This window comes from Paramormyrops kingsleyae, chromosome 17 (genome assembly GCF_048594095.1).
Source record: "Paramormyrops kingsleyae isolate MSU_618 chromosome 17, PKINGS_0.4, whole genome shotgun sequence".
NCBI classification, from domain to species: domain Eukaryota; kingdom Metazoa; phylum Chordata; class Actinopteri; order Osteoglossiformes; family Mormyridae; genus Paramormyrops; species Paramormyrops kingsleyae.
Window position 1 is genome coordinate 11,782,824 of NC_132813.1, and position 13,265 is coordinate 11,796,088.

Here is a 13,265-nt window from a genome sequence, read left to right on the forward strand (position 1 = left end):
GTAGAGCAGCTTTCAAAAACTGTCTGAACTGAACTGAATGCAAAAAACTGACATGACATTTTTCATATGGCTATTTGGCTACAGGGTGCTCTTACCTTCTGTTAATATATAAAATCTGTATTTCAATCTAAACAGCATATGGCTTTCCCAACACTCTGTCGACGGTTTGTGGTTGTTCCCTCCTCTGACCACTCTCAGTGGGTCTTCAGCACAGTCAACCATGAGCTCCCCCCACCAGGTTGTTTTGGAGATGGTATGCCCCAGTTGTCTGGCTGTAACACAGTCACTCAGATCTTTACACCTGTCCATTTCTTCTGCATTCAAAACATTGACCGAGTGCTGAATTTTAGCTTACAATCTAATATCAGTTTCCAGTTAGAAATATTTACAAAATGAACATTAGAAATAAATTCAATATTACATTTATATACACTGCCCGGCCAAAAAAACCTCGCCATTTGAATTTTTCATTGGACCGCCTTTAGCTTTGATTATGGCGCACATTTGTCATGGCATTGTTTCCACAGGCTTAAGCAACATCTCACCCTTTAATTTAACCCATATTTGCATTAATTTCTCCTGTATTGACAAGTGAGTTGAGCCACTCCGTAAAGCCTTTTCCAGCACACCCCAAAGACCTTCAATGAGGTTAAGGTCACAACTCTGTGGTGACCAAGTCATGTGTGAAAATGATTCCTCATGCTTCCTGAACCACTCTTTGACAATTCGAACCCAATGAATCTTGGCATTCTTGTCCTGGAATATGCCCATACCAACAGGGAAGAAAAAAACCCATTGATGATGGATGGAGGTGTAACCTGGCCATTCAGTAGATTCAGGTACTCAGCTGACTTCACTTTATTGCTGCATAACATAGCTGAGCTATAATAATGATCCAGTCATTGGCTCTTAAGTATTTGCTGATATAAATTCAAATGATGACTTTTTTTTGGGCGGGCAGTATATAACACCAAACACACCTTTTAAAGCTCTGCCCACATTTCAATAAGCTGAAGGATATTTATTTAAAGGCCAGTGCAATCTAATATAACATGTAATACATCCACAGCAGCTTTAACAACAAATCAAACCTCCAATTTCAAAATAAACAATTATATTCAAAGGTCACTGGCAGTAAGGTTACCAAAAACATAATCATCACCTAGATTTCAAACAATCAAAACCACAAACTAGAATATCATTAAGATACAAACAACAAATGGTTAAACTGTTAAATAAAGATGACACTGTCTTGTTTAATTTCCACCAGCATCTAAAAATTTTTTTCCTTAATTCATAAGATGTTCCTTATGTTCCTTTAATGGTGTTTGATGCTCCCGCTAATATATTGCACATGCTCAGTTAGGACCACCAGCCATTTTATACTACCAAGGGAATCCTGTGATATCAAAATAAAAGTCCCAATGACAATAATGCTTTTAAGTGATAGAAACCTCATAAAATTCAGATTCATTCGTTTGCCAATCACAGTGATGGTTATTTACACATGAGTATAGTTGTGTATGAAATGTGAAACATACAGATATGAAGATATAAGTGTGTTTGCTAATATAATATATCTACAAGTGAAAGTAAAATTATATATTATAGGAAGGACTGTGCTTTGAATTTGGAAATCATAACAAAAAACAACAAATATGAAAGGGAATGTGATTGTTGTTTCATGACAAGATTAATTCAGCATATGGAAGGTGATATCAACTACACTGGCATGGAGCCAGTGCAGGTACTAATTAACTTTAAAAGTTCGTTTACAGATATGATGTGTTGGAGTCGAACTCTGCTTAACCCCTCAGATGCGAATAAGGAAGTGCTAGACACATATTTTCCACACTTTGGCTCCCTCAGTGCTGCCTGAACACTTGGGGTAAGGTGTATAAATTCATTAAATTTACCATGTTTCCTAATATTCGTCTCATAAACTGTGTTTTAGGACATTTTTTAGAAAGGGATTAGATAACATGGAATAATTGCTCATGCCATATGGATGGATGGATGGTATTTTGTATTTAAATACTAGATTTTGTAGGAATGCATACTGTATCAGTAAAACATCAGGATTATTTTGAAGATATCGTGGGGTTTGGAGAACTATTATTTAATAATAAATATTTATTCACACGTGAAGTGCTAATTTCATACATTCTGGATACTTCCTTTCTAGCCATGTTCTTCTCCCAGGCACAATTTGACACCACTCACCTAGGTGGCGCAAGAACATTTCACAACAATTTTGTAGCACCATTTTCTGTCAATTTTGCTGATGTTTTAAGACGGGCACACCTGCGCAAGCGCAGACCTATTTGCGTGCAGTCACGTGGAGACAAACGTACCTTATGGTTCAGCGAGACGCCCTTATTTTTAAAGGGACAGGCCCTCTTATTATCAATGATTTCCTGTCTTTGTATGACGTTGAAATATAAGGAAGAATAATTTTCTTTCCTGTAAAATATTATTAGTACTATGGATTATACCAGTGATTCAGCTGGATTCCGACACCGTAAGTTACGTACGTCTGACCGATTTCATTACTTTAATATTTTATCGAGCCAAGCAGTAAGTGATTTATAAAACATGGAATCCTCACCGTGTGTGCTTTAAAAATTCTGGGTCATATGAGCAAAATAATGAATGATGGTATTTTACTTGGACGGCAGTTTTTACTTTCTCGTTTTGTGTTTTTATTCAGGTTTGTTATTTGCGTTCAGTTCTGTGTCGTGGTCCGTTATGGTACCTTTAGCTAGTCTTCAAGTGTCACGCCTCGATATCTGTCAGTTTAAGTATTATTAAATGTTTTATTCTGTTTCAGTCTGGTTTAGTTCTATTTCTGGATTGTTTAAATTATCTGCTGGATTATACATGATTAACTGTATCGCAGTTTATTGTCAAAACGTGGTGAGCTATTGTGCTTCTAAAAATATAAATTGATGTCAGGTAAATTAAAACGATAAGTATGATGGGACATATTTTGGTGTTGGGATGAAAGTGATCTTTCCTCGTTTGAATTTATTGACAACTACAATTTCCCCTATATAATCAATGCCATAACCATAAACATACACAGCAGTGCCACTTCTATTTGGAACAACGTTCCTGAATTTCTACCTTTTTTGCAGAGTCAAAAGGGAGAATGAAGGATACAGCACCCGACATGTCAGATCCTAACCAGCTTTTTGATGACACTAGTTCTGGACCTGCTAGGCACAGAACCCAGGATATGTCAAGCATAGGTTACCCTGCCCAGGGCTTGCTTTCTGAACCTGTGTCCAATTTTGCCATGGCCTATGGAAGCAGCCTGGCTGATCACGGGAAGGAGATGGTCGACAAAAATGTAAGTGGAAACTTGTCCCCATTAGATCCAATTACCTATCATAAATCTGCTTCCAGAATATCTATTAAAATGTTCTGTGTTATGCTACCTGAAAATGGAGTGATTTAGACAGTTAATAGTCCATTCTGTGTATGCAGTTTTGGGGACGTTACAAAAATGATCAATTAAAGACCGGTGGAAAGTTCAGGTCCAGGAAGTGCATATCCAGACCAAGGTTTTACTTCAACCAACCAGTTGAGTATAAAGAATCACAGTCACAGAGTACTCAGCTGGTTGGTTGAAGCAAAACTTTGGTCTGGATTTGTGCTTTCTGGACCTGACGTTTCCACCTCTGTCTTTAATGGATTTCTTTTGTGAGTACGCTAAAATATATGCATGGGAAATCATGCATTTTTAATCATATTTTCTTACCAATTTGTTTTCAGACTACTTTTACATGGTTCACACCTTTTGTTCCTCCCTCACTTAAGTTCTCCACACTTGATGACCTTAAAAATGGACTGAATGGTTGTTTCTCATATGACACCATTAGGATTGTTAGGTATAAGCATAGAGAGAGTTTTCTGGAAAAGCACTGGCATGTGTCCTTGCCTTTAGAAGCTAAGAACGTACTTACCAGTGTGTCAGCTGGGCTGAGACACTGAAACATACCTGTACACCTTTCACTCATCTAAGAGTGCTAATCTTTTCCTTTTGTATCATACTTTTATTGTTTTTTCAGATCACTAGCTTATGCAGGTCACGTCAGTGACAGAACTAGCTGGAGGCAAAAATTAAATAACTTTTAAAACTGTTACTTTCCAGTGTACCGAATAGTCTAATATGTTATGCGTTTAGTACGATCATGTTGTCATCAACATAAATTGCCTTACAGAAAGACAGTAGGTATAATATTATTGGAGCCATTACACATTTCTGCGTAAATCATGACAATGGTTATTGTTTTTATATGTTTAAAGGGAAAACACTAACAAACCAGTTATAGGGTTCGAGCCTAATGTAACAGTAGAGCATGGACTAAAAAGCAGAACTGAAAGGTAGGGCTCTCGGTGTTGTAGCATTTCCTGCCTCAGAAGGCAACCTTCCTTTTATCAGGACACTTAAAGCAGTCAAAGTATTGAAATAGGTTTGCAGATAGGAGACTGCACCCAGGAAGGATTTTTGAAAGAAAAAAAAAAGCAGTTGGAAGCAGCTTAATGTATTAGGGATGTATGAGGTATTTTAAGGATGAGTCCTGTAAATTCTGTGAAGGGGTCATTATGAACTTTGATATCGCGTTGTTCTAGTGGAAAAGTAAATAATAAGACATTGAAATAGAACAGGAGTCATTCTACTGCTATGGAATGAGCTCCAGACTTACAGACCACATTAAAAACACATTATAGCAAATCCTTCTTTTGTATTAGGCTTCCTTTTTTAAGCTGTTTATAACTTGTCACCTATTTAATGGTTCAGCTGTTTTGGATGACCTTCAGTTTTAATGTGATCTTGACTATAATTACTATACACAGGTTTTTGAATTGCCTTATGAATCTTTAAGCATTAAGTTTTTTTTTTCTTTTTCCCAGAACGGTGCAAATGTATTTGCCTGCATAAGAACATAAGAAATTTACAAACGAGAGGGGGCCATTCGTGGGGGCTTATGATAGCTACAGTACATTCTTTTTACAACATTTTTTTTTTCTATGTGTCTGGAAGGCTTTATGTACCGTACTATACATTTCAAAGCTCATTTGAGCATTCAGTTCAAAACTGATTCACCATTAGTCCCTTTAAAAAAAGCAAAGTGCAATATTCCTGTGCTAATTAATTCCTCACATGTTGTTTTTGGCATAATTGCATGTATGGAATGCCATGTCGCATTTTTATAGTGTGTTGTCTTTTCTCCTATAGTTGGCTCGTTTTATTCCCATTTCCAAGCTGAAATACTACTTTGCTGTGGACACAATCTATGTGGCAAAGAAGCTGGGACTTCTTGTGTTTCCTTATATGCACCAGGTACTGTCTAGAACTAATTGCTAAAACTTGTATATGAAAAAATGATCTATAATGTATTCTGTGCAAGAGTAAGGAACAAGGCTTAATGATGATCAGTTTATAGGCAAGGATGTATATGTACTGTTAGGATGTTTTCTGGGAATGGAATCTAGTGCAAATTATTCTTTCAGCAAAGCTTTTGATTACTTTTAATGTTGAAATTGGAGAGTTATTAACTGACTTTTCTGGCATCATTATTGAAGGTTCTAACTGACTTTTTTGGCATCGTTATTGAAGGTCCTAAGTCTACCTCCTGAATATCAAGAATTATTTGCACATTTTCTCACATGTAGGTACATGTGGCAGACATAAATTTGGCATGAATATTTGAGCTTCTGGGGTTGGCTAAATTAATTTACAAAAAAAAGAAACTCCATTATGAAAACATGGGAACATTCAAATCAAATTTGCAAAAAAATATTAATAAAATGCACAAATGACAAGAAATATTTACAAAATGTTCAACCCATTGCACGTCCCACAAAGCAAAACAGATTCAAAGGACAAACATTTCCGCAAGATTTAGAGTGGAAAAATTAGGAATTGCTGCAGCTGAGCCTTTGGGAAAGAGGGCACCCAGGTACCACCCAGAATGTGACAAATGTGACTTCCAGACTGGGATGGGTGACACTGTAGTCTGGGTACATCACAAATCAAGGTCAGTGCCTAAAAGAAAGGCAGCTTGGGGAGAGTTCTGGAAAGCAGTGACCCTCACAGGAGACGTTAGAAAACTGAAATTTACCTTTTTGCCCTTGACACAAAACACCATCTTTGGTGCAAGTATAACTCTGCACATTAGTGTGGTCATGTGAGGAATGTGTCACGTATGAGGGGGAGATACGTTTCTTATAGCCACTGTACGATATACAGTGAAATCTTTTCGGTAAGATGTTCCAAATAAATATGGCATTGAGGCATTTCCCTAGTTAATGTGTAGTTATTTAATTATGTTCATTTAGTTAATTCATTTATAGCTTTCATATTTCATATTTTTATATTTCTTTCTCTCCTTGCTACTCGCTCATCATGTTCTTTGCCTGTCATATGACTTACTCTCACCAAGGCCGTCTGACCCCCCGGCTCCGGGAGTCTGTATGAAGACCATAGATAAAGGGGCTGCTTCCCTCAGGGGGGGAGAGACAGACGCAGACAGACACTGAACCGGCCGTGTGAAACATCTTTCTGTAACATCTTCATTCCGTCTTAATAAACTGCTTAAGCTTAAGGAACCTGCATCATTCAACTAAAAGAACCTGAGGTTTCACTGAAGAAATCTATCAGCATTATTCTTCATTTGGCAGCTAAACTTCTAAACATCCAAACACATCACATACAGTAGTATACCTGCTAGTGTCATGGTAATTAAAATAATTCTTTGTTTAGTATAAAATGCTTGCATCATTTAGTTCTTAAATACTGGTATGCAGCTGTCTCTCATGGTGTGATGTGAAATTCATGCATGTTGGAATGGTATTTAGGATTTCAGATTGATTGACTTTTCATTCATTTAGGCTATTAATGAAAATGATATAAATCTTTATTATTTTACTCCTGTGATGTTTTTTGGAATTGCTCAGTGTCGAGCGATCTGGCATTGTAGCTCCTAAACCAAATTGTGCCCTGTTCATTTCCCCGCCTGGCTGCTGGCGTTCCCAGGTGCTTATAAATAACATTTGTCTGAATGTTAAATTTAGACTAGATATCTGTTTGTTGCCAACAGAATTGGGAGGTCAGTTACCAGCAAGATACTCCTGTAGCTCCCAGATTTGACATCAATGCTCCAGATTTGTACATCCCAGGTGAGAATCATAACAACATAAATATTAACGGACCTTAACACTGCTTTTTTTGGGGGTTATTCTGCCCTTGAATTAATGCCTGTTTCCATTCCTTTGACAGCAATGGCTTTTATTACATATATTCTGGTGGCCGGTTTAGCATTTGGAACCCAAGACAGGTAGGTAGCCTATGCCTTGGGTAAGAATAATATTGCATTATTTTTATACTGTATTTACATTACATTATTATTATTAGAACATGCCCAAGAACAATAAACTATACAGAGACCACACACACACACAAACACGCACACACACACACATAGACTTTATAGATATTTCAGCAATTGGATAGAATATGAATTGAGGATGATTGACTGAGTGCATTGAAGTTTATATCAGATATTCAAGATTCAGTGCATGCAAAAGGAAAGAAAAAAGGTTTGCAAGACGGAAGGGGTGGGGAAGGCTTAGCAAGGGGAGCTGGGGTGCTTGGCACTGAGACGATCCATCTGTATAAATACAGATGGATGGCACTAAATAATGGATTTCTTCCATTAAAGTGTGAGAGTAGTGCAAATTCATAATATACCTTGAATTTTTTGGTAGTATTGGTAATGTGGTGACACGAGACGTTAGGCAGCTCTTGGTGGTGACACTGTTCAGGTGCTGTTCTGGTTCTTAGAGACCATTCCCAGAAGTTTCTAGAACAAATGGTGACCTGGAAGGGGTCTTTGATGATTTTGTTGCGCATCTCTGTCTCCTGTAATTGTGTCGATGTTCAGCGGAGGGCAGACTGTAGGCAATAACCTTCTTTGCACAACAGACAATATGCTGCATATTGCAATGGAGGATCGAAGGATGGTTTTCATGGCGATTTTATAGAACTGTACCAGGATGGATTAGGTAACCTTGAATTTCCTCAGCTGCCTTAATAAGTAGAAGCCACTGTTGTTGCTTTCTTAAGGAGAGCAGTCATATGCTTTTGCCATTCCAGGGAGCTGGTGATGGTGATTCATAGGAACTTTCCAGAATCCACCCTGCTCTCAGTTGCATTGTTGATTGTTGGAGGGTCGATCAGGCTGGGCATTACTTGAAGTCATTCACCATTTCCAGCGTTTTCAAAGATGTGGTTCTTTGATTATCATGATATCAGTCTGATAACCTCCATTGTGTATGGTGGTGATCAAAAGTTAGAAATATGTTTATGGCAGAATTCTTGGATTTTTCAGAATTTCTGCATACATTCGTGATCAGATCTTTATCAAAGTGAATAAGACATACACTGTTATACATTTCCATTAATTTATTGGTCAAATGGATCCAACAGATTTCTTTGTTTTGAAAAGTATGTGATCCTATGTTTTCAATAACTGGTGTGACACACTTCAGATGAACATATGATTATTTAACAAATTGTCCTCATTTCCACTGTTTCCATTGTTCTGATGTTACCGGTATCTTTATTGTAACATTATTGTGCACAGTTGTAAATTGCCAGCGAGTAAAACAGCACAGACACGTCTGCACAGTACATCTAGGATACTAAGCTAGAATGAAGTTTATGGAAACATCACAAAAGGTGTACAAATGCAAATTTGTCATACTCTGGAGTTGTGTTTACTACTTAAAAGATGTAAGGATTTTAGGAAAACTAAGCTCCTTCAGGCGATTAGATTAAATTTGATTCAACTTTATTGCTATTGTACAAGTCGAATGCAATGCAGTTTAGCATCTTACCAGAAAATGCAAATAGTAGAGTAAGAAGCAATAGACGGTGGGTGCAAATAGTACATTAAAGTGCAATAGACAGTAGGGTGTGTTAAGGCAGCATACAAATGAGAATGAACATGTATGGAATTTGAATTTGGAGGTAATTTACAGTTACACACTTTCTTCCTGTGCAGGTTTTCCCCAGAGATCTTGGGCATGCAGGCCAGTTCGGCTCTGGTTTGGCTGGTCATTGAGGTTCTGGCCATGTTGCTCAGTCTTTATCTGCTCACAGTTAACACAGACCTCACTACAATCGATCTTATCGCCTTTTCTGGTTACAAATATGTGGGGTAAGCTTCTTGTTGGGAATTCAGATTTTCAAAGTGTATGTTGTAAAATAAAATAACTTGGAGTCTTTTTACCATTATCAGGGCAAAGAAGTAACTAACTTAATATTCTGTTTCCACAGAATGATTGTTGAAGTGCTGGCAGGCCTGGTGTTTGGCAGAATCGGTTATTACTTAATGCTGCTTTGGTGCTGCGTGTCCATATTTGTGTTCATGGTAAGTTGTAATTTAGGCCTGCCTTATACACATACTGTCTTAATTATATGAGGCACATCCTACGTGGGTTCGACTTACAGTCTGATAAAACAAAGGTAAAACTTAATGTTAACTTTCTGTTAATTGAAAAAGTATGTTTAGAACAAAGCCACAGCCGTTATTGTCAAGTACGGGAGTTAAAGTATGATGCGTGGGCTGTTTTCTGTCTACAGTAATTTTATAAAAGTTTGTTTTGTTCAGCGCTATTTCCATATCATGTGGTTTAGTTCCATTATGGTTTGAGAAGATGAAAGTTAGATTTTTTTTTTCCCTTTAACTCAGTGTTTCTCACCTTGATCCTTGGGGACCCACAAATGGTCCACATTTTTGCTCCCTGCCAGACAACAATCCACATTTTTGCTCCCTCCTGGCTCCCTGCCAGACAGCAATCCACATTTTTGCTTCGTTTGTGGGTCCCCATGGATTGGGAAATGCTGCGTTAACCAATTGCGGACTTTGTTGGTCGTGAGGAACTGACAGGACTTTGCCTGCAGATTCGTACTCTAAGGCTGAAGATCCTGTCAGAGTCTGCAGCGGAGGGAGTGCTGGTCCGGGGAGCCAAGAACCAGCTACGGATGTATCTAACCATGGCTATTGCAGCAGCCCAGCCCATTTTCATGTACTGGCTGACCTTTCATCTCATTAGATAAAAACAAAAAACAAAACGGAACAAATTGTTTGAGTCACAGACAGGATACTACCTCTCATAAAACAAGACTCTTCTCTTACCCTTTGGTTTTAGAAACCAGGCTTTCTCATTTAAGCAAAATGAAAATGCATTTTACACGTTAGCATTTTTTTCTCGGTTACTACTCCGTATTTGTCTTTAATTGACTGTTTAGCACCGTCTGTGTTGTACTTTGTTTAAATTATTTTTTTTACGCATCATTACATATCCCAGGTTTGGTTCACGATTCTGCCCAATCTCAGAGGCTGCAAGCAGAGGAACAAATGAGACCACTATGTAATCTGTAAGGCTTGACATAATGAGTTTCCTTTAAATGACATTAAATTTTAAATGACATTTGCACAACTATAATGTCTGTCTCTTAATAACAGTAGTACATCTGAGTTATTACATTCATGTAGGCTAACCCTTTTGTTCAAAATTTATATTGAGACACAGCTGGGTTAAACGTGTGGAAGGGAGACATGCCATCAATCAATATTTTCTGAGTTCTAAGGAGGATAAAGGGGGTGAATTGAAATAGCAATACCCTCCATGAATACTTGAATGACATGCGTTGCTTTATTATTATTATTATTATTATTATTAATTATTATTATTATTATTATGGGCCTATTCATTTTAGTGAAAAGGCCCATATTACTCTTCACCTAGTTATTATTATTATTGATAATAAAAATGCCAGATTATGTAAACTTTGATAGCGTCAATTCCTGGAGTTCAGTTTTGCTCATCTGTCTATTGAGGTAAAGTCCCCTTCAAATGACATCACTTCCTTCTTAAAAAAAAGAGGAGAAAAAAACTTGAAACCCCCAAAACTCAAAAATCTTTTTTTCCCCCTGCAAATTATAGTCCATCTTTAAGACAATTATTTTAAAATTTTATGTTATCGGCTTATCGAGAGTAGTTAAATGACAGATTTCAAAAGCTTTCTGCTACAGTAGGTGTGAGCAGACTGCTGCTGGACCTCAATTCAGAGTAGTTGCTTCCATTTAATTTGCATTGATATCGGATCACTGGGCAGGCCATTGCATTAAGCTGGATTTATTGTCATGTTCGTGGAACCATTCCCAGAACTCCTTAGCCTTGGGGTCAGAGCATTATCCTGAATTTAAAACTTCTTTAGCAGATTGACACACTGCTGTCATGAAGGTATACCTCTGACTGGCAATGGTATTTAGATATCCTGTGCTGTTAAAACATTCCACACCAACACCTGGCACGATGACAGCGTGAGTTCTGTAAATTCCGGTGCAAAAGTTGTGCAGACTTTGAATAGTATCTGGCACCAGTGTTTTCCTGGACATCTGTTGATCTGAACAATTCATGTCCTTTCGCGTCTTTCATCAATGAACCATTTTCAGCTGTTCATTTTCAGTAAACATATGTGCAAGAATTTGTAATTAAGCTTTTTTGGAGTGTGACCCAGTTTTCAAGTTAGAATATCAGTGTACGTGTCTCATATTTTGTAAAGATCCACGTTCTGAAAACATTTTATAGACGAACAATGTGAATTGCTTTAAACATGCATGATTTTAGTTCCTGGTAGTATATTGGCCATCATTCTCGTAAATTTTTACGTAATTTGGATGGTTGTTCAATTGCTTGTATATCAGGTACATTTTTGCAGAAAGGTGTTTTTTTTCTAGTAAGATATTTTTAAAATTGTACAACATTGTGAGGTTGTTTTAACGTAAGATCGTAGGACAACATCAGTATTCTTTCTGCTTGGTAGTAAGAACACTTATTGGGCATTTTGTCTTTAACCTTTTTTTGACCTTTTGAATTTCACAATAGTGTGATTCAGATTTCTTTTTCATTACACATCATAGTTATAACCATCATAACTAAATTCCACACTGTTTTGGTTTTTTAAAACCATTGTTTTTTACATGCTCCTAGTGGTAGGCCCAGCAAGGCAGGAAGCGTATTAGTTTTTCTGGAAAAAGAGGGCATGTCTTTTATTGACTCTGTTTAAAGCTATGCTTTAATATTCCAATTAATTTACTTTGTTGAGCAGCACCCATCTTTTTGCGATAGCAAATTTTTTTTCATTTTTAAACTGAAGCAAAGACAAATCTGCATGGTGTGAAATTCCATTGATTTTCCTAAGAATTCCATTGATTTTTCCGCTTATTTAATCCAGGGTTAGTCAGTCCAGAGATTATTTCAGGGAACACAGGGCTGCAGGTAAGTAAAGCTTTCCATGGGCTTGACTGCTTCTGCTCTGCACTGACATCACCCCTGCCCAGGTTGGCATCCTGGGGTAGCACCTACTGAGAATGGGCATTGATACAGAACATTGTCAGTGGCCTGGCTTTGCCATGAGGCAATTGCTGGGCCACAGCTTTATCTAGAGCAGGTGGTCTTTCCTGATCACGACATACTTACGGTGGTGGCAGGATCTTCCTGTTTTTTTTTCTCTACAAATGGGGGTGGTCATTAGTCTGGGCCAAGACCGGGAACAATATAAAGGACACAAGAAACACACTAGTAGGCCTCATTCTTAGCTTTGCCAATCTAAGGCGTAATCTATCAGGCCCTGTTGTACAGAATCTATGACAACAGTAGCCGTAACTTGCTGTCTGGGCAGTTTAAGAGATGTTGGTCCCCTAAGTATGGAGAAGCTGTGGGTGGGCTTTCTAGCATGTGTTAATGAGCAGGGCTGCTCATTTTTCCTTGAATCAAGGGACAAAGTTAAATAAGTAAAGTTTTAAAAATTGCTTTCGCCTGGTGTTTTTATTTATATTTTCAGCATTTTTTTTTGTCAGCCTTGCGCCCATAACCTCAGGGATCGGCTCCGGTCCCCCCGTGACCCTGAACAGGACAAGCAGTCACAGAAAATGGATGGATGGATTTTATAAACTTATTTATAATTTACTCTAAGACATAAAATGACGGACTGTTTAATGTATACCCAGTGTTTTAAATCTGTATACTCTGTATTTGTTTTTCATTGATAAGGGTGTAACTACACTAATCCTTTTCTGTTCTGGTCAGCTTATATTTCGTAGTGCTGAGGTAGTTTAGTGCTCGATGAGAAGTAACTGGAATGGAAGCTGCTTCCAGACTATGCTGATTATGTTGATGTCTGT

The 13,265-nt window shown here is 37.7% G+C and overlaps 1 protein-coding gene across 3 annotated transcripts; it reads left to right on the forward strand.

Annotated features, from left to right (window-relative positions):
- Positions 1-1,637: 1,637 nt before the first annotated feature.
- yif1b (Yip1 interacting factor homolog B (S. cerevisiae)) lies at positions 1,638-10,515 on the forward strand. Of its 3 annotated transcripts, none has more exons than XM_023812133.2 (8): positions 1,638-1,888; positions 3,138-3,352; positions 5,246-5,350; positions 7,110-7,188; positions 7,289-7,346; positions 9,075-9,230; positions 9,350-9,443; positions 9,977-10,515. In XM_023812133.2, the coding sequence occupies exons 2-8, from the start codon at positions 3,152-3,154 to the stop codon at positions 10,130-10,132; spliced, it is 849 nt and encodes a 282-aa protein (XP_023667901.1). In that variant the 5' UTR covers positions 1,638-1,888; positions 3,138-3,151; the 3' UTR covers positions 10,133-10,515. The 3 variants fall into 3 exon arrangements, with proteins under 3 accessions (XP_023667901.1, XP_023667899.1, XP_023667900.1); XM_023812131.2 differs by lacking the exon at positions 1,638-1,888 and adding an exon at positions 2,329-2,530; XM_023812132.2 differs by lacking the exon at positions 1,638-1,888 and adding an exon at positions 2,330-2,521.
- The last annotated feature ends 2,750 nt before the right edge of the window (positions 10,516-13,265 follow it).

What these genes read in the sequence shown, in the direction of transcription:
- yif1b (XM_023812131.2), top strand. Translation starts at nt 2,485, where the DNA reads ATGGATTATACCAGTGATTCAGCTGGATTCCGACACCGTAAGTTAC. An exon ending in TCCAGATTTGTACATCCCAG is followed by an intron (nt 7,189 to 7,288) that starts GTGAGAATCATA and finishes TTCCTTTGACAG; the next exon opens with CAATGGCTTTTATTACATAT. An exon ending in TGTCCATATTTGTGTTCATG is followed by an intron (nt 9,444 to 9,976) that starts GTAAGTTGTAAT and finishes CTTTGCCTGCAG; the next exon opens with ATTCGTACTCTAAGGCTGAA.